This window comes from Schistocerca gregaria, chromosome 4, assembly GCF_023897955.1.
Source record: "Schistocerca gregaria isolate iqSchGreg1 chromosome 4, iqSchGreg1.2, whole genome shotgun sequence".
In the NCBI taxonomy this organism is placed as follows: Eukaryota; Metazoa; Arthropoda; class Insecta; order Orthoptera; family Acrididae; genus Schistocerca; species Schistocerca gregaria.
Genome location: NC_064923.1, coordinates 776928559 through 776952582, shown reverse-complemented (window position 1 = coordinate 776952582; position 24024 = coordinate 776928559). Strand labels below are relative to the sequence as shown.

Genomic DNA, 24024 nt, shown 5'->3' with positions numbered 1-24024 from the left:
GGTTACTGAGGATCAACAGCAATTTAAATCCCATGTTGATGCAGAATTAGATAAAGTATGTGAGCACATAAAAGTGGTAGAGAATTCCAATGAAATTAATCATGCCGCCTTAGAATGTAAAGTAAATGATACCAAAATTCGGTGTGAGAAACTTGGAGAGCAAGTTGTAAATAAGGTCAATAATTTAGAGACTCACATAAGCCATTTCAGTGAAAGTGTGAATGAGCAACTTTGTGGGCATGAATGCAGACTAACCAAAGTAGAACAGTGTGTTTCTAACCATAGTGGTAGTATAATTTCCAGTGGAATAATTGAATCTACCGAGGTTGCGTATGTTACCCACAGACAGTTTTTAAAATTTGACCCAAGTAAGAACATGCACCCCAGAGAATTTTGGAACGATTTTGAAGACGTTTTGCCGAAAGTATGGAGCGATAAAAAAAAGATAGGCTTTATCACTTCAAATTTGATGGGAGAGGCCAGAGTATGGGGGAATTTAGCCTCTGAAAAATATGCGAAATTGTCAGAATTTAAATTAGCGTTCTTTGAGGAATACTGGGGAAAGAGAAAGCAGATGGATGTTCTTAATCGGTTCTGGTCGGGAGAGAAGTATGACCCCAAGAGAGAGGGCATCAAACGATTTGTTCAAAGGTGGGTAACAACTCTGTCCTACCTTAGTAATAAGTTAGAAACAGAACAGATCATATTAGGGGTAGAAAATAAGCTACCGTGGAACTGGAAAACTAAGATCATATCTGCGCCCCGAGATAACATTGACAAGTTCGTACAGTATTTAGAAAGGGTTGAATCCATCCAAAAAGAAGAAGAAAACATGAGGAGGGAGCATCGCCCGCCTGCTAGGCAGAATGACAATCGCGCGGATGTAAACATTAATAGGATGGGTGTTCAGAGAGGCGGCGGATACCGTGGCAGTTCACGTGGTAGAGGAAGAACATATGTTAACAGGTTCAATGAACGCGAGCAGTATGACAGCGGCCGACAGATGTCAGGAGGTGAGGCGGTCAGCTGGAGGCATAGTGATGACGCACCGCGCTCGGAAAACCATTAATTGTCTACGAGTGTGCTGGCGATCGTAGGCAACAGCGTTTAAAGTTAAATCCGCTGGCAAAACCATTCATAAGAAAGCAGCCTGAACGACCACCTAACATAAATGTTGTTGCTACAAAATTTAGGGAGGATAACGTAAAACAGACAGAGATAGTAGCTTTAAGTCAAGTGGAGGTTAATGAACCAATTAACTGTAAGAATAATCATAAGAAGCCACTTATTGAAGAACTAAGTACTAGTTATAAGGGTAATAATCAGAAAGACATTATGCACAGTAAAACTAATGAAGAGCTGTCGGATAGGGGTGAGAACAGTAATAATGGCAGGGTTGTGACTGTGCTTGATAAGATAATTGATGTTGTAGATAGTTACGAAGAAGAGGATAGATTAGAGGAGGAGGTAGAGGTTAATGACGACGCCTTGGATAGGGTCGTAGAAAAGGAGGTTAATGAGAAAGAGGGGGAAACATTGGAAAAATGTTTTGACTTAGCAATAGTGGATAGGCTAATAGGAGCTGCCACTAGAATTGAGGGTGATAATAAGCATGAAATAAACCCTGTAAGTGTGAATGTGATTGCCACCCAAAAGACAGGCTTCGAAAGGAGAGAAATTGTGCAAGATTTATTGGAGGAAGCAGAACCCAAAATAAATAAAGAGTACTTAGGGCAACCGATAGTAGAGCTAAGAGTATTAAATGAACCAGTTAAATGTTTGATAGATACTGGATCGGAAGTCTGTGCAGTATCCCAGAACTTGGTAAATGAACTCCCTAACAGTAAACAGATTGTTAAGATGCCAGTAAGTGGCTTGAACATTGTAGTAGCAACCGGTAAGACTAAGAAGACAGTAAAACAGGAAGTGTTTCTACCCATAGCATTTAAGGAAGTAGAAATAAGACAGAACTTCTTAGTTATAAATGGACTGAGTGTAGACATATTGGTGGGGGCTGACTTTTTGAATAAATATGAAGGATGGGTGAATTTTTCTACCAATGATGTTATGGTAAAAATTAAGGGTAAACTAATTACTATACCTTTCATCGGTAAGCAGCTATGTGAGGATCCTGAGCAGAATGATTTTCCTATATGTATTTGTAAAACAGAGAAATTCTTGGAGGGCTATAATGAGTACGGTGGCAAAAAAGTAGAGGATCCGTCTGAGCTTGTGAGTGTCAGAAATAGGATCGAGGAGAAATTACTAGAATTAATTGATATTGATGAAGCCACAGGATATGCACCAGTAGAGCTAATGTGTGACATTAGGCCGAATAATATTTTATTCGACCTGGTCGAGTTTCCAAATCTCACAGACATAGCCATCGAAGAGAAGGAGAGACTGGCACGTATTAATATAAGAAAGAAGGCCCTGGAAAGAAAGAGAAGGCATAACGCAAGAGCTGATCCCACTAGTTTTCAGGTAGGGGATCTAGTGCTAGTGAAAACTAGGGAAAGATCTAAGAAACTTACGTCAGAAACAAAGAAGTTTACCGATGAGTACGTGGGCCCATTTAGAATCGTAGAGAAGCCTCACCCAAATGCTTATAGACTGGAGTTTGTGAAATCACATAAGGTGTTAGGGCTTAGGAACATTGTGGATTTGAAAAGATATGTTCAAAAGAGAGACGTGGCCAGGAGTGAGTAGATACCTCAGAGAGCTTTGCACTCTTTGCAGAGCTAAGTGCGTGACGAGCACTAGGTCTCGAGTCGTTTGACAATATTTCTTCCACTTTCTTTTCCGTATTGTCAACCTACCTCTTCTTTCATTCAGAACTAAAATTCTATCGTCTTTCCTTCTTCTCTATCGTAGTTTTTAAGTGATAAAGTGTTTAAGTAATGAGTAGGAAAGAACCTCAGTGCAGTATAGGTTAAGCGTAAGGAATGAGTGTAAGAGAAAATCAAAAAGGATTAAGATACCTCAGATAAGTAATAAGTCTCAGTAAAGTAAATGTTTGGCCTAAGGTGTGAGTAATGCCCTTAGAAAGGTAAAATAACTAAGAAATGTAAGAGCCTCAGAAAATATGGTGACGAACATTGAAGCTGTTTGTTAAGTAACAGAACGATATGTTAAGACGTAGCATTAAGCTAATGTTTAGGAAAGGAAATGGAGCAGTACAGCAAAACTGTCTGTTCAATGAAGTCAGAGCCTCAGGAGGTGATTTAGTGGTAAAATGAGTAAAGGTACAGTGCAACAAGGTTGACTGTCAAAGGGGTAAAGGAAGTTAAGTTAAAGGGACAGTGCAGCAGGACTGACTGTCAAATGAAGAGAAATATGTGAGAAAAGGAGAAAGAATGAGCATAGTGTTTGGCTAGCTCGATATTAGGAAAAAGTGAGGCTACGAAGGTGAGTAAATAAAAAGCTTAATGTTGGTAACCAGAGGTGGCGTTTGTTGGTAAACAGAGGAGATGTTTGTAAACAAAAGGAAGTGAGGCTACGAATGTAAACAGAGCTGAGGCGACGTTGGTAACTCAGGAGGTGGATGTATGTTAGAAAGTATGGGTAACGAGGTTTCGCAGATTAGTAGGAAACGCTTTAACAAATACTAACCTGAGTGTGTGAAGTATGAGTATGAGAGTTGTAAATTAAACCCGAATGTGACTAGAGAAAACCTGATGTTGACAAGAAATTGAAGTAACTCCAGATATGTGAGATGAGGAAAGTACCCATGACATCGATTCCATTTTTGACCAGAGACACACAAAGCTCCCCAAGTTTGTCGTAGAGATTAGTATAAGAATTGTAGTGTTGATAAATGAATAAGTAAATATGTATTTTTCAGTGTTTAATTTATGATACAGGACTACAGGAGATTGCCTGGAGACAGAATTGTAATATTGATAATTTTGTGTATATTTTATATTGTTGTGTATTGTACAGGAACTGGAGAGTCACCAGTGCTGGAGGAGATTTATTATGTATTTGTGAACTATTTGTAGGAATTGTTTTTCTTAGTATTTCTTATGTAACCATAACTTGGTTGATTATGAGATGAAGAAGTAATTAAAGAGTAAATGTGCCACTTCGGTACTGCATTAGGAAAGTCAATTCACTTTTCACTTAAAAAAAAAAAAAAAAAAAAAAAATTTTGAAAATTGTACATACTGTAAAGTAAATTTTATCAAAAATATGAGACTTTAGAGTCAAGCAGATAGCGCCATTTATCGCTGCTGTAGGTTAAGACGTAGCAGTTAGAAAGGGAACTGAGGCCAGCTGATGTTTCAGGTGCGCCGAAGTAAACAGAGGTGGTAGCACGAGACTTGAAATGGACCTCCCAAGCAGGACCCGGTCGAACTACGAGTGCTATCAAAATCTTAAGTGTAAGTGGTAAAAAAGTGACGCTCACCATAGCGATAGTAGTGTTAGTGTGCGTGTGACGTACATCAAGATAGTATTTAGGTTTGTTTTCTTTTTCAGGAATTTGTAAATAGAATTTTGTAATCTGAAAAATTTTTTTTTGAATGATGATAAAAGTGCATGTTTAGATATAAGATGTTTTGTAGGTCGTCAGCCCTAGGTATAAGTGGATGATTGATGTACAGGAACTATAAATGTTAAATAGCTGTTTGAGTAAATCTTTAATAGAAATTTTTTTTAGAAAACTAAAAGTTTGTCATGAATGAAAAAATTTAGTTTCCTCAGGAGGTGTGTGGCGTCGCAACTAGTGCGAGCGCACAGTTTTCTATCAAATATTTACTGTGAAATGTAGACAGACTGTAAAGTAGCCATCAGATTAGCATATGTGCTGTAGCGGGCAGATTACCGGTGTCCGTTCGTCTGACGTCACGACCATATGGCATGTCTGTACCGTGAGAATGTAAGACCTGTGCGCTAACTAGCCGCGTGTATAACGTGGAACTTTCATCTTTAATAACTTCTAACTGAGGAACCTGAGGAAATTAAAAGTTAATATACTAGTTTCTGTTATGAATAAAAATAAGTCATCCAAATTTGAGCTTTGAAACCTGCATATTTTGGAAATTAGAAAAATCTTACAGAAAACGCAAATTTCTACAATTTTCGAGTCTAAATAAATACCATTATGTATAGATCACCTTCAGTGACCATCCAACTATGAAACAAAATCACCTTCCGTGCTTTTGTATTTATTTTGAGAATTTTACTTTTAGAAATTCACCTATAACTTTGTTAAAACCATAAATGTTTTGAATTTTTGTGAACAGTTATTTTATATGAGTAGGTGAGAGTGAATGAGTGTGCCTGAGTGAATGAAAGAGGGACATTCGCCATTCTTTGCAAGTGTATAAAATCTAGGTTGGAACTCGCAAGTGTTCAGACGATGTAACCGTGGGAACAGAGTCGCCAGTGGTTCCCCATCTTAGTGAATGTCGGATGTCCAAGAGTGTATGGTATTGTACAAGCAGCCAGAACGTTCGCGAGTATTTAAATAATTTCTGGAAATAAAGTAAAGTCTAGTTTTCCTTTCGGTTTGTTAAATTATACAGTAAATTTTGTGTAACAAGAAATCATGACGTAAATGATTCAGAAGTCATGACTGGTGCGTGCTGGATTTTGGCGCGAGGCGCACCCAAAGAGTTAATTCTGATTGGCTGTGTGATGTGTGAGCCAATGAGATGCGAGGACGGTTAGCAGACTAGGAGAGTGAGTCGCGAGTGGATGAGGGGTCGCGAAGGAACTGTGATCGAGAAGAGACATGCTTGATGTGTCCTCGCGAATAATGTGTAAAATGAAGTCATAAAACGGCTTCATCGGTTCGGTACTGTGCGATTTGAGACTGGAAGAGTCCAGTAACGCGTAGTGTGAGTTTGAGCGAGTTGTGACTTTTCGTTCCGCGAAAGACGCGAGTAACTTTAATAATTAAAAGCGTGGCGGTACTTCGTAAACTTTTACTAAGTGCTTATGGCGAGCATTAACGTTAAAAAACGAACTATTATTGAACATCGACTGCAAACGTGTATGTTAGAAAATCGTCTGTGTTGCAGTTAAGTAAATTCCGTAACTTTGAAAGTTAATTCTGGCGGGGTTTGAGTGTGGATAGAATTGTGAACTGAACTTTCTTCAAACGTAGATTAGCGGGCTGATGATCAGGCTTAAAGACAATAAAGAGCTTAAATAGAATTACCAACTTCGCGTTCTCGTTTGAGTAAACAATTACTACCATTCCAATAACACAATTTATTTAGGAAGATTGCTCATAGATTGTATTTCAGCAAACATGTATCGCGGCCTCCGGTGAGCGGCTATTAAATTGCAGTTTCTTCAACACTGCTTTTCTGCAATTTTTCCAGTAGCTGCTATCAGGAGAGGCGAGTGCAGCAACTACCTAAGAAACGAGGTAGGTGGATTTTCTTTCAGGGAAAGGAAACTGCGCGATAAGAGCCTGACCCGTCGCACACTGTATTTAAATTCAGTAGAGATCATAGCATAACACACAAGCCTGCATCCACACTGATGGTTCAAATGGTTCAAATGGCTCTGAGCAGTATGGGACTTAACTTCTGAGGTCATCAGTCCCCTAGAACTTAGAACTACTTAAACCTAACTAACCTAAGGACATCACACACATCCATGCCCGAGGCAGGATTCGAGCCTGCGGCCGTAGCGGTCGTGCGGTTCCAGACTGTAGCGCCTAGAACCACTCGGCCACTCAGGCCGGCCATCCACACTGATACTGGGAAAATGTACATGTGTGGCGACGACTGTATTATAGTTACGCATAAAAATAGTGTCAAGTTACAGAATTTCTATACACATAAATACATTTAGCCTTTGCATTAAAATGTGAAGGTCAAACATATACATATTTTACATAAGCATTGTCTACTTGTACATATCTCTGGCGTAATACCAAAATGACCGCAGTGTCAAAGACATGCATTGCCTACGTAAAATAGGGTATTGAATTGTGTATCCGCACACGTATCTCTATGTTTCATGTTAAAGACGAGAGACAGAGAGAGACGCTTGTTGAAGTCATGTTGCGTAGGCGGAAAGTAAACAAACTAGAGAGAAAGTATACCAAATACACACTTTCTAAGATCGTCAACCAAAGATGCCCGTACATACTGATCATTGAATGTTTAATAATTACCACAGTTCATTATTTAAACACACTCTATGAAGAATTTGTCCTTGTCTGAGGTTACTATGACTTTGCCTTAGGGAAGAGTGACACTACTGATTGGCTGCCTGACTTTAATAGTACAGCGTAATTGGCTACAGAGATTCAATCGGAGGTAGCAGATGAGAGTGGAGGCGGTCTGATGAGCTCACTGATAAGAGGTATAACGTCATGATTTGTGATTTAAACGGAGGGTAGGCCTTGCAACGTCACGAGTAGGGCACTGACCTGTGTCACAATGTCACTGGATTTTGTTGCAGTGGCAGACCGTTACATGGCCTGATGAATCCGGATACCTTGTTCATCAAGCCTACGGGGGGGATACAAATCCATAGTCTTCCAAGAGAACAGGTCCTTGACACCTGTGCTGTGGGATGGAGCCAAGCTGACGCTGGCTCCGTTATGCAAATAAATACCCCACTCATACGGTTATAGTTGGTGGGGACTTCAACCTACCCTCGGTATGTTTCCAAAAATACTTGTTCAAAACCGGTGGTAGGCAGAAAACGTCTTCCGAGATTGTCCTAAATGCTTTCTCCGAAAATTATTTCGAGCAGTTAGTCCACGAACACACGCGAATTGTAAATGGTTGCGAAAACACACTTGACCTCTTGGCCACAAACAATCCAGAGCTGATAGAGAGCATCATGACTGATACAGGGATTAGTGATCACAAGGTCATTGTAGCTAGGCTCAATACCATTTCTTCCAAATCCATCAGAAACAAACGCAAAATAATTTTATTTAAAAAAGCGGATAAAGTGTCACTAGAAGCCTTCCTAAAAGACAATTTCCATTCCTTCCGAACTGACTATGCGAATGTAGACGAGATGTGGCTCAAATTCAAAGATATAGTAGCAACAGCAATTGAGATATTCATACGTCATAAATTGGTAAGAGATGGAACGGATCCCCCGTGGTACACAAAAAAGGTCCGAACGCTGTTGCAGAGGCAACGGAAAAAGCATGCGAAGTTCAGAAGAACGCGATATCCTGAAGATGGGCTAAAATTTACAGACGCGCGAAATTTGGCACGTACTTCGATGCGAGATGCCTTTAATAGGTTCCACAACGAAACATTGTCTCGAAATTTGGTAGAAAATCCGAAGAAATTCTGGTCGTATGTAAAGTACACAAGCGGCAAGACGCAGTCAATACCTTCGCTGCGCAGTGCCGATGGTACTGTTATCGACGACTGTGCCGCTAAAGCGGAGTTATTGAACGCAGTTTTCCGAAATTCCTTCACCAGGGAAGACGAATGGAATATTCCAGAATTTGAAACACGAACATCTGCTAGCATGAGTTTCTTAGAAGTAGATACCTTAGGGGTTGCGAAGCAACTCAGAACGCTTGATACGGGCAAGTCTTCAGGTCCAGATTGTATACCGATTAGGTTCCTTTCAGATTAAGCTGATACTATAGCTCCCTACTTAGCACTCATATACAACCGCTCGCTCACCGATAGATCTGTACCTACAGATTGGAAAATTGCGCAGGTCGCACCAGTGTTCAAGAAGGGTAGTAGGAGTAATCCATTTAACTACAGACCTATATCATTGACGTCGGTTTGCAGTAGGGTTTTGGAGCATATACTGTATTCAAACATTATGAATCACCTCGAAGGGAACGATCTATTGACACGTAATCAACATGGCTTCAGAAAACATCGCTCTTGTGCAACGCAGCCAGCTCTTTATTCGCACGAAGTAATGGCCGCTATCGACAGGGGATCTCAAGTTGATTCCGTATTTCTAGATTTCCGGAAAGCTTTTGACACCGTTCCTCACAAGCGACTTCTAATCAAGCTGCGGAGCTATGGGGTATCGTCTCAGTTGTGCGACTGGATTCGTGATTTCCTGTCAGGAAGGTCGCAGTTCGTAGTAATAGACGGCAAATCATCGAGTAAAACTGAAGTGATATCAGGTGTTCCCCAGGGAAGCGTCCTGGGACCTCTACTGTTCCTGATCTATATAAATGACCTGGGTGACAATCTGAGCAGTTCTCTTAGGTTGTTCGCAGATGATGCTGTAATTTACCGTCTAGTAAGGTCATCCGAAGACCAGTATAAGCTGCAAAGCGATTTAGAAAAGATTGCTGTATGGTGTGTCAGGTGGCAGTTGATGCTAAATAACGAAAAGTGTGAGATGATCCACATGAGTTCCAAAAGAAATCCGTTGGAATTCGATTACTCGATAAATAGTACAATTCTCAAGGCTGTCAATTCAACTAAGTACCTGGGTGTTAAAATTACGAACAACTTCAGTTGGAAGGACCACATAGATAATATTGTCGGGAAGGCGAGCCAAAGGTTGCGTTTCATTGGCAGGACACTTAGAAGATGCAACAAGTCCACTAAAGAGACAGCTTACACTACACTCGTTCGTCCTCTGTTAGAATATTGCTGCGCGGTGTGGGATCCTTACCAGGTGGGATTGACGGAGGACATCGAGAGGGTGCAAAGAAGGGCAGCTCGTTTTGTATTATCGCGTTATAGGGGAGAGAGTGTGGCAGATATGATACACGAGTTGGGATGGAAGTCATTACAGCATAGACGTTTTTCGTCGCGGCGAGAGCTTTTTACGAAATTTCAGTCACCAACTTTCTCTTCCGAATGCGAAAATATTTTGTTGAGCCCAACCTACATAGGTAGGAATGATCATCAAAATAAAATAAGAGAAATCAGAGCTCGAACAGAAAGGTTTAGGTGTTCGTTTTTCCCGCTCGCTGTTCAGGAGTGGAATAGTAGAGAGATAGTATGATTGTGGTTCGATGAACCCTCTGCCAAGCAGTTGAATGTGAATTGCAGAGTAGTCATGTAGATGTAGATGTAGATGTAGATGCTCCGGGTAAGATTCATGTGGGCATCCGGGAGTCCAGTGGAGCTCGTGCAAGGCACCATGATGGTCAAGGAATATCGTACTCTGGTTGCAGGCCATGTACACCATGACGATCATGTTTTCTGAAGACAGTGGCATTTTTCAGCAAGATAAAGCGCCATGTCAGAAGCCCAGGACTGTGATGGAGTGGTTGTAGGAACACAGTGGCGAGTTTCAATGAATGTGTTGGCTTCCCAACTCATCCGGTGTGAACACATTTTGGATGCGATTCAACGTGGCGTCAGAGCTCACGGCCCCTCTCACAGTAATTTACTGGAATTACGCGACTAGTGCGCGCAGATGTGGCGCCGGCTACCTCCAGCGACCTACCAAGGCCTCACTGCTTCCATGCCACAAACCGTCCCTGAAGTTACCCGTGCCACAAGTGGACATACCGGCTATTAGGCAGGTGGTCATAATGTTCTGACTGACCAGTGTAAACAAAGGATGTCAGGGTCGCTATAGATATACTGCTGTCATGTATAGCTGATCAGCACAGTTGAGACATAGGCAGTGCTAGGTGACTGATCACTGTCAGTCTGCAGTTAGCGATGATGTCACGAGGACTAGTATCACTGTCAATTTGTCAGAAACACATTAGTAGCCTCTATGAATCGTTAACATAGCGAGTGGTTCTTACAATGTTTAGAGAGCACTGAGTTCGTCCGAAGGTTTTTTGTGTTGGAGCACAAGTTTCATTTCTTTCTGGTTCCCCAATTATCCGCCTCCGTAAATGAGTGTTCAGCGCTGCAGAATGACATTCAAGGGGCCTAGGTTCGATTTCTAGCTGGGTCGCAGATTTTCTCCACTTGCGGACTGGTTATTGTGTTGTGTTCGTCATACCTTCACCCTCATCAGCACGCGGATCACCCAAGTGGTGCCAACTAAAAAAATTCGCATCCGGCGACCAGTCTACCCGACTTGAGGGCTTAACAACTCGCGCATTTCATTTCACCACAATTTAAGCCATTTGTAGTAACAGTTACATTAAGACGCAAACTAGCGACTCGCGATCATCCAAGCCAATATTACTTTGACGGCTAAAGTTGTTTACCTCTGAGGCTTGGGTATTGAAGTTCCAAACCAAAAACACGAGCTTGTGAAAAAAATAAAACATTGTGAGAGATGTAGATAGCGTGCCAGGCAAGAAATTATTTTCTCTGGTAACAGGTGCCTCCTCGAGGCTGGAATACAAAGAAGACCGCGCTCACCGTCTACGTTGACAGGGTTCGGTATGAGGATCTCGGTCCAGTTGCCCGCGGTGCCGCCCTGGCTGGAGGGGAACGTCGTGACGGCGGTGACGCGGTGGCCGCGCTGCTCCAGCGCCCTCAGGTAGGTCTCCGCCAGCAGCCACTGGCTGCGGCCCGGCGACAGGAACAGCCCCAGCACCTGAGCAGCCTCCAGGGCCGGCAGCAGCGGCGCTGACGTCACCAACAGCACCAGGAGGACAGCGCTCACCTGTAACAGCGGTAGGTAGGACTGCACATGTAATAAACGCAACTACCGAACCAGGTGACCCGCGTGAAGCGAGACTCGGAAAATACGTACTACAACAGTTTTATGTGCTAAGCCAAAGATCCAACTGTGTAATGTATCATTGTCTATTTAACACCCTTGAAGCATTGTCACCACTCAGTTTAAAAACATATCACCTCCCTTCTTCTGTCCACCTACTTGTCAGGGCGCAGCCTTTTGTTAGTGTCAGTATGTATGTTGTTTGTTTGTCTTTAATGGAAATCTACATTTTCATATCGATATTAGTGAAATTTTGCTTACTTTACGTTCAAGACCGGAGAAGATCACCGTCAACAAAATATTTTGTAAATTCACTTGAGATACTTATGTATATATAAAGGGGAACGATATTACTAAAAATCTTTAACCGTTCTTGGCGGATTTCCTATACCATCCCTTAGTGAACATTTGGGCGAACGCAAGCCATATACAGGGTGTTACAAAAAGGTACGGCCAAACTTCCAGGAAACATTCCTCACACACAAATAAAGAAAATATGTTATGTGGACATGTGTCCGGAAACGCTTATTTCCATGTTAGAGCTCATTTTAGTTTCATCAGTATATACTGTACTTCCTCGATTCACCGCCAGTTGGCCCATTGAAGAAAGGTAATATTGACTTCGGTGCTTGTCTTGACATCTGTGAACGTTTGGGCAGGCATTGTTGGTTATGTCTTGATTGGGCCCCATGTTCTTCCACCTACGCTCAATAGAGCACGTTGTCATGATTTCATACAGGATACTCTACCTGTGCTGCTAGAACATGTGCCTTTACAAGTACGACACAACATTTGGTTCATGCACCACGGAGCTCCTGCACATTTCAGTCGAAGTGTTCGTACACTTCTCAACAACAGATTCGGTGACCAATGGATTGGTAGAGGCGGACCAATTCCATGGCCTCCACGCTCTCCTGACGTCAACCCTCTTGCCCGGTACCAAGTGTAGAGACTCTTCGTGCTCGCATTGTGGACAGCTGTGATACAATACGCCATTCTTCAGGGTTGCAGCAACACATCAGCGATTCCTTGCGATGGAGGTTGGATGTATGTATCATCGCTAACGGAGGACAGTTTAAACATTTCCTGTAACAAAGTGTTTGAAGTCACGCTGGTACGTTCTGTTGCTGTGTGTTTCTATTCCATGATTAATGTGATCTGAAGAGAAGTAATAAAATGAGCTGTAACATGGAAAGTAAGCGTTTCCAGACACATGTCAACCTAATATATTTTCTTTCTTCGTACGTGAGGAATGTTTCCTGAAAGTTTGGCCGTACCTTTTTGTAACACCATGTATATTTTTAATATACACAGTATAGAAATATATATCTATATGAAATAAATAAAGGAGAAATGTTGTCATAAAACGTTTCAAAAAAATGGTGACTGGTTTAATTCAAAAGTTCTTGGCTGATTTACTTCAAATCTCTACACTGAGATGAAAGAGCGAAGATAATTAATGACAGATTAAACGCGCAGCAACCGACATATATTGTGATAAAAACACTGTAAATCCTGTCATGAGATTAAATTTCAGCGGCAATAAAAATGTTGGTGACAATATCGTCAGACTTCACGAGATCGAAGGACGCGCGAAGGCTCGAGAACTTGACAGAAACACGATTGAAAACTGTTATTTATTGATTAGGTGCTGTTGTTAGACATATAACCGACAAGATATTTTAGTTCATGTCTCATAGCTTTTTTTATTTTTAAAATCCACAAGGCCATGGAAGTATTAAGACGGGTTGTGGACACAGTATGATATTTTAAGTAATCGGAGGTTCTTTTACCCCTGATAGCTGTAAATATGTATCTAAATTGTACAAAATATTAATAGAGATATGAAATACTGATTCATTAAACGTATGCACATATTTTTAGAGTCTAAAGATTTCTTTCAGAAAATTAAGTGTTTTGGAATGATAAAAGTATCTATATTACAGTTAGATTTTAGATACATTATGCATTACAGACAATTATTTTAAATCGCATATTTAAAAATGAATAAAAGCATAATCTATGATGTAATTACTATTACCAAGCTTTCGGTTTGGAAATGGTGCACCTTTGCAAATTTCAGTCAGGTGTCTCACGACACTCTCTCACTTTAACAACATTATCAGTCAAATTAACATTCACATTTCAGGTAATGATCTCGATGTTCCAAAGTAGTACATTCGCTCTGTGTAGTTTATGACTTTTTTAAATGGGGAAATTTGGGGTTCCCCAGTACTACTTTGACTTTTTTACTTGGGGAAATTGTGGGCAAAATGTTCTTGTAACTATATGTGCGAACCTATAGAGAACTTATAGCCGAGGTCCTGTAGTGGAGGCAACAGTGTGCTACCGGCATAAAGTCAAGTGCCGGCGCGACGGGCGAGAACGTGAGAGCAGAGACGGCGGTGAGACGACGTCAGCCAATAGCACGCTGACGGACCCCTCTCTAGGACAACGAGGCAGTGGCGCCATCTAGACGAGGAGGGCACGAGCGCCGTACAGCCTCGCCGCGGCCCAGTTGAAGACTAGTAGCTGTACGAGCTCTACGGCAACGACTTATGACCCATATTGCTTCGCTTCAATTACGAATTGTATAATGTGAGGAGCTTGCTTCTATTTGTCTGTCGCTCACTACTTGCGACACTTCAGTATTTCACAGAAGTTCAGCATTGTCAATTATCGTACTATAATAAAATCTCGTTAATACAATATGCATGAATTGTTGTCTAGCGATCTGAGAAAGCAGGTTCCCTATGCACCATATATTAGACAAGTGGGCAGGACGCAACACTCGCGGATCCTGTACGACCGTATTACGTTCCTCCAACTCCTCCTTTTCCTCGAACGGATACGGATCCTTTACACCTCCCAGAAACTCGATCCTCCTCACAAGCTTGTCTCTCACATCCTCTCCCGCCACCGTCCGCTGCTGCGCCTGTAATTCCACTTCCCACCTGCTCTCCTTCTTTCCACTCTCCATACTCTCTCCCGAGGTGGCTTCTGCCAGCTCCCCCTACCTGATGATGCCCTCCTCCCCTCCATCTACCCTTCCTATCAACTTTGATCCCCCTCCCACTTCCTGTGTTTTTTTCCTCAGGGCACACTCTCTCTCTTCTCTCTCCCTTTCCCTCCCTCCTCCCTTTTTCCCCACTCCTCCCCCAGGCTTTCACTACCCCCCCCCGTACCTTCCTTCCTTCCCACATCTCCCCTCTCAGTGGAATCTCTGCTCTCCCCTCTCCCTCCCCCCCACCTTCGTCCCCTCTTGGCAGGTCCCCGGACTCGCACACCGTAAGTGGACATTCGCGTGACAGAGATCATCGCCATCTTTTTAGTGTGTGTGCCGTCGTGTTTGTGCCTCAGTGTTTTTCGCGCCTACTCTCCATCGTTCACGTGTCGTCTCCATCATCAGTGACCATGTACAGTGCCAACAGTTTCTTTAGTTGTCTTTGCATGTGAAAGGCTTTGTGTTATTTGTTCCTGGGTCTAGTGTTTTTTGCCCCACGCTTTGTTCTGTATATTCTGTGTCTCCATTGTTTTTCTTTTGTTAAACTACTGACTGAAGAGCAGCGTACTATGCTGCGGCCAGACCACCTGATGTAAGATGTTAAATAACAATACAGAAAAAAAGACGCAACACTCAGGTCTTTACGTCTCCGTCTGTCCTTCTTCTCTCGATCTCATATGTAACTGCAGAGTCTTGAGTAACCCACGCAGTCAAATCACTGTCCCATGCTAATCACTCTAGCAGCAAATTCGCTTTCACCAAGGTATCTGGGGCAACCCAATGAAACTGACACAATGCTGACGGAACGGTATGAGAGGAGGATAAAAATCGATTACACCAATCTCCCACATGACCTTACTGGATGAAATATATAGTGGAAGACGCAATGCTGTCAGCCTATTTCTTTAAGTTTAGGCAGCAGATGCGCCCTAGCGGCATTTTACTCTGTTTTGCAGGCTGCGTATTGGAAATCACCTACCTCAACACAGCGCCTGCTCGATGTCCCTCCACTCGACAATGTACTTACAACACGACGTAAATGCAGCGTTGATAGAAAAACCATCTAATATCTACAATTACTGAGGCCGCTCAACTCTAGTAATGAAATAAATTTATGTATTAAAACTGTCATTAAAATTTTTTATTTGGCAGTAAGAAAGTGGATTAGCTTCTGGAATATGATGACCGAAATTTCCGCCCGAAAAGGTTTATTTTAGGCCATCTACCCAACGAAACGGTACTGTTCAGTCCAGATTTAAACTTTTGGCTATTATCTTCACGTTCACATCTTTTACACTCATTTCACACGGACACGACCCAGAAATCTGTCCAGATCTGACCCGAGTTAAACAACGTTTCCACAGTTATTAATTCCACCACTAATATGAGTTATTACATTCGGCCCTTTTGGTGGATTTCGAAAAAGAAATTGCTCGCCAAAAATGCTCAGTGGTTTAATACCGGAACATGCCACGCGGATACTACGAAGGCCAAATTTTCACACTCGAATATCATTCCAACAATACAGTTCTAAAACTTCCAAACTTCACAAAACTGTCCGTAATTACGTCAGCGTTAGTCACAACAGGTATCAAACGCGAGGAACTCGGCATTCCTTCATTTCACATATTATTTTGACTCGCAGTAGTAAGATGACCGTCCGCGTTCAAAGCTAGCGAGAGACTCCCTCCACTCGCGGTATAACTATGAGGTGACGAGTGGGAACCGTCTCAATTCTGACTGGCTGACCATACTCGCCGCCAATCAGAATGCTCGCTCATGGTCATTCTCGCGCTGAAACTGGCCTTTGTTATAATAGTGTGCATCCCAAATCCTGTAATAGTGCCCGTGACACTCTGTCCCCGGTTTCGCGATAATACAGACCGTGCTGCTCTTCTTTGAACTTTCTCAAAGTACTCCATTAATCCTACCTGATAAAGACCCCACACCGTGCAGCAGTACTCCCAAAGAAGACGGACAATCGTAGCACAGACACTCTCTTTAGTAGATCTGTTACATTTTCTAAGCGTTCTGCTAATAAAACGCAGTCTTCGGTTTGCTTTTCGTACAATATTTTCTACGTGTTATTTCAAATTTTAATTCTTCGGAATTTTGATTTCTAGGTATTTAGTTGAATTTAAGGGTATTAGATTAGACTGATTCATCGTGTAACCGAAGTTTAAGGCCTTCCTTTTTGCACTCATGTGCATGACATCACACTTTTTATTATGTAGGGTCGGTTGCCAATTTTCGTAGCATTGAAATATCTTTTCTAAATCATTCTGAAATTTTTTTCAACTTCTGATGAGTTTACAAGACGATAAACGACAGCATCATCTGCAAACAACGCAAGACGACTGCCCAAATTGACGCCTAAATGGTTTATACAGATGAGCAACAGCAGAGGGCCTATAACACTACCTTAGTAAAAGCCAGAAATCACTTCTGTCTTACTCGATGATCTTCCGTCAGTTATTACGAACTGTTACCTCTCTGACAGGAAATCACGAATCCAGTCACAGATATCCCATAAGCACGCAATTTCACCACAAACCGCCTGTGAGGTGTCAAAAGCCTTCTGCAGATCTAGGAATACCGAATCACTTTGAAATCCCTTGTCAATAACACTCGACACTTGGTGTGTGTAAAGAGCTCGTTGTGTTTCACAAGAACGATGTTTTCTAAACCCGTGTTACTGAGTGTCAATAAACCGTTCTTTTCGAGGTGATTCATAATGTTCGCACACTATATATGTTCCAGAATCCTGCTTCATTTCGACGTTAATGATATGGACATGCAATTTAGTGGTTTATTACTACTACATTTCTTGGATATTGGTGTGATATGTGCAACTTTCCAATCTTTGGGTACGGATCTTTCGTCGAGGCTGTATCAATACTCCATTTCATTTCGAGAAACGACCTGCAGGATATTTGTTCTATCATAACAAGACCTCTGAAAATAGTTGTGATAAAACTGATGACGCCTGCTCGACCTGAAAGGCATTTTTCATCTCTGAAGATTCGTAAGACTTCTCTTTGAAATACCATGTCAGAAGAATGACTTAACGGCTCTCCACTGAGAACAATATGATGACCAACGTTGAGGGTGTCAACTCCAAAGCTACAGATAAATTCTGCTGCAGAAAACAGTGATTACGGGCTTTATTATTTCGTCAGTGAGTGAGTTACACTTTTTGTTTTAATATATTTTTGTGAATTTGTTTGCTATATCTTTTCGTAATATTGCAGCACAATGATAAAATTTTGCTCGAGTTGCCGCTCAGTCATTGTGAGAATATATTACGAATCGCGGCTGAAGTCTTGCTTCCACACATTTTGTAACGAGGAGAGGAGAGGTCCCCAGAGGTGAGGAAACCATCTACAGTTACAGTCGTTCAAACAAAACAAGAATGAGAGGAGGGAAAAATGAGAACAAATAAAAGGATTAATGAAACAATTAAAACAAAACAGCAAAATATTAAAAACAAGAAACTACATTAAACCTAAGTAATTAAATAAAAAAATGATGAAACTTATTTCGACAACGATTTTAAATTAAAAATGAAAAATGAGGTTCAAACCCACAACCTGTATTATGTCAGCAATTTAACCACTACACCACATCAGCACTCCGATTTATGGATTTAATAGATGTACTAATTGTGCGTGATGACTCAAATATCTCAGTTGTTCTTCCAGATGAAGAAATATGCACTGCAGGCAACTTTGCATTTAAATGTCAAAATTGAAATAAGAGAGTCTATTGCAGATTGTATAACAATTACATCTTTTCGATGTCTTAGGGCTTAAACAACAGCACAGACAAAGTGACACATCTTGGACCAGAACTGGCTGATATTCTTGGAATCAGAGTGTACAAGAAAAGAAAAGATCAAAAATCTTTGTGATCTATTTTGGAACAAAGGTCTCCTGGTTTCATGACATAGATACAGCTCTTTATGAAGGAACAAGAACATTTATAAGAATTAGTTACCTGAATCATACAGCTAAGCTGAAACCCATGAAGCAATGTGCCACAAGGATAAAACAGTTGCTGGTTACCTCTTCATCTGTATCTTTCATTATAAATATTATTTTAATTAGTCCTGTGGTATAATACATCTGTCATTCCACTTGATTTAATTTGTCTACGTGATGTGGCTCGTTTATGAGACAGCCGCGAGGCGCTTGGCTCCCCACTGTCACGACAGAGGTTGCAGCCAATAACGAGCGTTTTCGCCAGAATGGCCTTCCACGAGGCCAGGAGACAGAGAGGCTCGTATACTCAATGTGTGACCATCACATGGTAGTATAGTAACAGTTGACAGCTACCCCGCGTTCATTTAGTTAAGCTCCTCCTGGACATCTGCCTTGATATCTCAGCTGCTTAAGATGATGTACAAGTCTCTAATCAATACGTTTCGAGCCTTCAGAATATTAGAGATCCTCATCATATGAGTGTACACGCTGCTGCACAACTATTGAGGGTACTGTAGGTTGAGTAATGAGATGATGGACACACCATGTGTCCACATTTTTTTATCTCTGACGTGTTTGCTATGGGGCGTTCCAGCATACGGTCCACTGGTCCCGCACACTAGGAAATGGCTTGGTTGTGTGCTGCTGTCTGTACTGAACCGAATATCATGGCTGCAGCTCTACAAGCCAGTAATGTTGTTAACCATTTTGTTACATGACGCTTTCAATGACTGCCTGGTTCAAGTTATTACCAGTACTTATATAAAGTTTAATTTTTATTTTGCTTTATTGTACATCAGGCCAGCCACAGACTGCTGACAAAGTTACATGAAAGTAATTCAAATCATAGGTTGTTAACAGTTTAAATATTGTAAATGCTCTTTTATTTTGTTTCAACACTGGTTTTATTCTGCTAACTGTAACGAATAGTTACTTTGTATTCTCATTATGTTGCTTCAGAATGGCTACGCAGCTAAAGTTCGCAGCACACGAAATAAAAAAGTAGAACCGTCAAACAACCGATGCACTACATTAATATTATTCAGGATCAGTACCTAAGGCTAGTAAATGAGAAATTACAGTACATAAAATGGAATCCAAACCTCATCGCCATGATCCTGTTATCAGTGGTTGTGCGTGTACAGTGTGTATTTTGCGTGGAATGTGTGGTGCTGAGACATGAACGAACGGTTTTAGCTTTTAAAATTATGAAATATTTTTTTGGAGAGTGTGTAAACAAAGCAGTATCTTGTACGCTAACGACTAGCGTGATTACCTTGCACTGTTTTCAACAGACTGGGCTTGCACTGGGAGTGATGGAGCCTGGCCATTTTGATTCATATATTTCGTGATTTTCCTAAATTACTTTAGGAAAGTCTCGGAATCGTTACTAACACAGGCCTACAACCGACTGCCCATCCTCGCCAAACTACGCTTGTAAGTACACTGAAGTGACAGAAGACATGGGATAGCGATATGTACACACACAGATGATGGTAGTATCACGTACTCAAGATATGAAAGGGCAGTACATTGACGAAGCTGTCGTTTGTACTCCGGTGTTTCATGTGAAAAGGTTTCAGACGAGATTATGACCGCATGACGGCAATTAACAGCCTCCAAACGCGGAATGGCGGTTCCATTTCGGAAATCGTAAGGGAATTCAATATTCCGAGATCCACACTGACAAGAGTGTGCCGAAAACACCAGATTTCGAGCATTACCTCTCACCATAAACAATGCAGTGTCCGACGACCTTCACGTAATGACGAAGAGCAACGGTGTCTGCGAAATGTTGTAAGTGGTAACAGACAGGCAACCGCACGAACCAATGTGGGACGGACGACGAACATATCCGTCAGCAAACTGTGGCGCAACTTGGGGTTACTGGCAGCAGACAACCGACGCGAATGCCTTTGCTAACAGCACTACCGCGCCTGCAGCGCTTCTCCTGGGCTCTCTGACCATATCGGTTGGACCGTAGACAATTGGAAAACCATAACGTGGTCAGATAAGTGCCGGTTTCAGTTGGTAAGAGCTGATGGTAGGGTTCGAGTGTGGCGAGGATCCCACGAAGCCATGATCCCAAGTTATCAAGAAGGTATTTTGCAAGTTGGCTCCATAATGGTGTGGCCGTTGTTTACATTGAATGGCCAGGGTCCTCTGGTCCAACTGAACCGATCAGTGAGTAGAATTGGTTACGTCTGGATACTTGGAAACCATCTGAAATTATTCATGAATTTCTTGTTCGCAAACAACCACGGAATTGTCGCCTTGCTACAGTTGTTCCCCATAGGTTTGAAGAACATTCTGGACAATTTGAGCGAATGATTTGGCCATCCAGTAAACTGACATGAACACCATCGAACGTTTGTGGGGCATAATCGAGAGGTACGTTCGTGTACAAAATACTGCTGCGGCAACACTTTCGCAAGTATAGACGACTGCAGAAGCAGTATGCCTCAATGTTTCGACAGTCGACTTCCAGCGACTTGTTGAGTCGATGTCACGTCGAGAGGCTGCATCAGGCAGGGAGAAGCGAGGTCCAGCACGATATCAGGAGATATTCCACGACTTTTGTCACCTTGGTGTTCGTAAATTTTGTGTATCTTTTCTCTTCTTAAATTTAAATACTACAACACTCTCTTATCTCTTTAAGAGTGAACCACCAATGAATAAAACTATTTCTATTACTGCTATTACTGCTATCGATACCACTGCTACTACAACAACACCGGCCACTGTGACTAAGCGGTTCTAGGCGCTTCAGTCTGGAACCGCGCGGCTGCTACGGTCCCAAGTTCGAATCCTCTCTCGGGAATGGATGTTCGTGATGTCCTTAGGTTACTTAGGTTTTAGTAGTTCTAAGTTCTAGGTGACTGATGACCTCAGATGTGAAGTCCCTTAGTGCTCAGAGCCATTTGAATTTTCGAACTACAGCTACAGTCACAGCATGCAGGAGAGTAACATCAAAGGGAGCAGTAAAATGTTAATAATAATGCACTTAGCCGACACTGAATAATTCGTCGAGCTTACTACAACGAAACTTCCCACAAAACTGTTTACTCACTTTTTGAAGAACCCTTTAATGTACTTACGTTAAATTATTTTAAAAACTTAGGAATTGCTGGATTTATGTTCAAGACCAACCGCATTATTGCTCATATGCACAAAGCTCTGACATTAGTATATAACTACCCAAATTGTAAGTATATAGATTCGATGTAGGTTGCATTAGTGATTCGAAGATGTAGAGACTTACGCACTACACAGTAACATGGAGAGCTGTATCAAACCAGTCTTCGGACAGAGGTCCACAACAGCAACATGTGGAAGGAACTAATACTGGCAGAAGTAAAGGTGTGAGTACCGGGCGTGAGTCGTGCTTCGGTAGCTCAGTTGGTAGAGCACTTGCCCGCGAAAGGCCAAAGGTTCCGAGTTCGAGTCTCGGTCGGGCACACAGTTTTAATCTGCCAGGAAGTTTCAACTAATACGTTGTCAGACACGTGACGGAAATTACTCTCTCGAAACTTCAGTAGTAAAAGCCTCTGTGACGCAAGGACACGTTAAGTACGCCCGTGTCTGTCACTGTAGTATTTCTGTAACGCTGTCACGTCGATTAAACGATGCTGTGACGAAACGGGCCGCTCTTGGTTGAACAATCAACATTTTGTATAACCTTAAACCTGCCAAGATAAGATTATCTGTTACGGACTCGTAGTGTACCACAGACGTGAGCACACTTGGCTCTGTACGTGGACGACTACATCTCGAGTCACGAGCTCCAAGGAATTTCATGTCACAGACAATCGCTAGAAATATTACTGATAATCTTTCTGTAACTTTAGAATTATTTCTCCGTCGTTTTTCTTTACGTTTCCTTCCCACTTTTAACCAACATTACTCCAGATTTAACACGCAACGTTTCTTATGAGCTCATTTCTACAATGTAGACTCGTTCAGCAACAACACTACGCACACTGGAATATACACGCTGCTGGTACAAGAGAAGCCAGTTTCACCACACTAATTTTCTCACGCATTTCTGCCAACTTACTCCCATTGTGCGCCGTCACTGCCGTGTACGCCTTCAGCCTAGGAGCGCGAACCACACTGGCGCGTTGCGTTGGTACTGCTGAATGAAGGCGCCCCGGCCTCGCTCTCCACGCCTCTCTCGCCGGCCGTGTGAACTGACCTTGGCAGATAAAGGAGCCGTCTCAGGCGTTTGGCACAGCGGCGTCACACTCACGAGAGGCCAACAGGAAAACTGTTTATCACGAGCTGGCTCAACGATAAGATCTGCGGCTGGCTTGTGTAACGGGTCAGCTCCCCTACTTCTTTCTGTCGTCTCCTGCTCGAATTTGAAACTCGATTGTTGATTATTTATACGTCAATTACCTCCCGTAAAGGCGTTTAAAAGTTGTATACTAGTTCTGATACGTCGTTCTATGGGAAAACGTAACCAAAATGTAAGGTAAGCAGAGCTCTAAGGCTGCAGGGAGTGAAAGCGTAGACCCAAATGTGGTTAAAGCTTCAAACATAATTTAATTCTATTAAACATTAAAAAACACTTTTTCACTGATTTTATATATAAAACACAATAACATTTTTAAACTCCAGGCCTGAACGGCCGCTGAACATTCACAGCTGTAATGTCAGGACGACAACCTTAAGATTCAACAAAAGGAGATAATCACGGTCTGAAGGGCCCAACACCTTTGAATAATTATTGACCAATACAATAAGTTACTGAAAGGAATGACTTTAATCATTCGGCCGGAAGGGCCAATCAAATATAACCACAAATGCTGTTTTGATAATGCTACAAGAATATAAAACCAACAGTTATTTACTTCGTCCAAAGGAGCAGTAAAGACCAAAAGACCAATTCATGTACCAAAGGTTTTTTAATGAAACAAGCTAACAAGATAAAATTAATAACCAAAAAAGGGTAGTGACGTCGACACTCGGCCTGCAGGGCCTGAATATCAGTAGTAATAAATATTTGAGAATGGCTGAATTTAGTGAGTTAGCACTTAAAACCAGCGCGTGCGCCTCACCTCTAGAAAAAATTTACAATCAGCTGTGATAGGAGTGCCTGCTTTAGCAATATGGCAAAGACTAGCGGAACAACTAGAAACCTAACCAACGTGGCGAATCGCCCACATAGGGCATAACAGCAACTCTCTATGACACATAAAATAAAAACGGCTAAACATTGAAACACGTGGTTCGAAATATAACGCCTATCTAGGCAGGAACTGTTAATAACGCCCACTGGCCTTCGTGAATCTTCGACTTAGTAAATGTGACGGCCAGAACTGAATAATAATACCACTCAACAAATGTTAAGATACAAGATCTTTATTGCACTTGGGTCAGAATAAAATTTCAACCACAGATAATATTTTAGGTTCAGTTATTAAGGGACAGAGAGTTAACACACTTTTCTCGTGATAGTTACACTTGACAGTATAACAGCAG

General features: G+C 41.8%; 1 protein-coding gene across 1 annotated transcript in view; it reads right to left on the bottom strand.

The window, feature by feature from the left end:
• Nucleotides 1-22815, bottom strand: part of LOC126267530 (UDP-glycosyltransferase UGT5-like) — a 60438-nt gene extending 37623 nt beyond the window's left edge. The window contains exons 1-2 of the mRNA XM_049972830.1: nt 22598-22815; nt 11253-11499 (exon numbers count right to left, since the gene is read on the bottom strand). Of these exons, the coding sequence (XP_049828787.1) occupies nt 11253-11499; nt 22598-22603 (253 nt within the window). The 5' untranslated portion in view covers nt 22604-22815. The remainder of the gene's footprint in view (nt 1-11252; nt 11500-22597) is intronic.
• Nucleotides 22816-24024: the final 1209 nt, after the last annotated feature.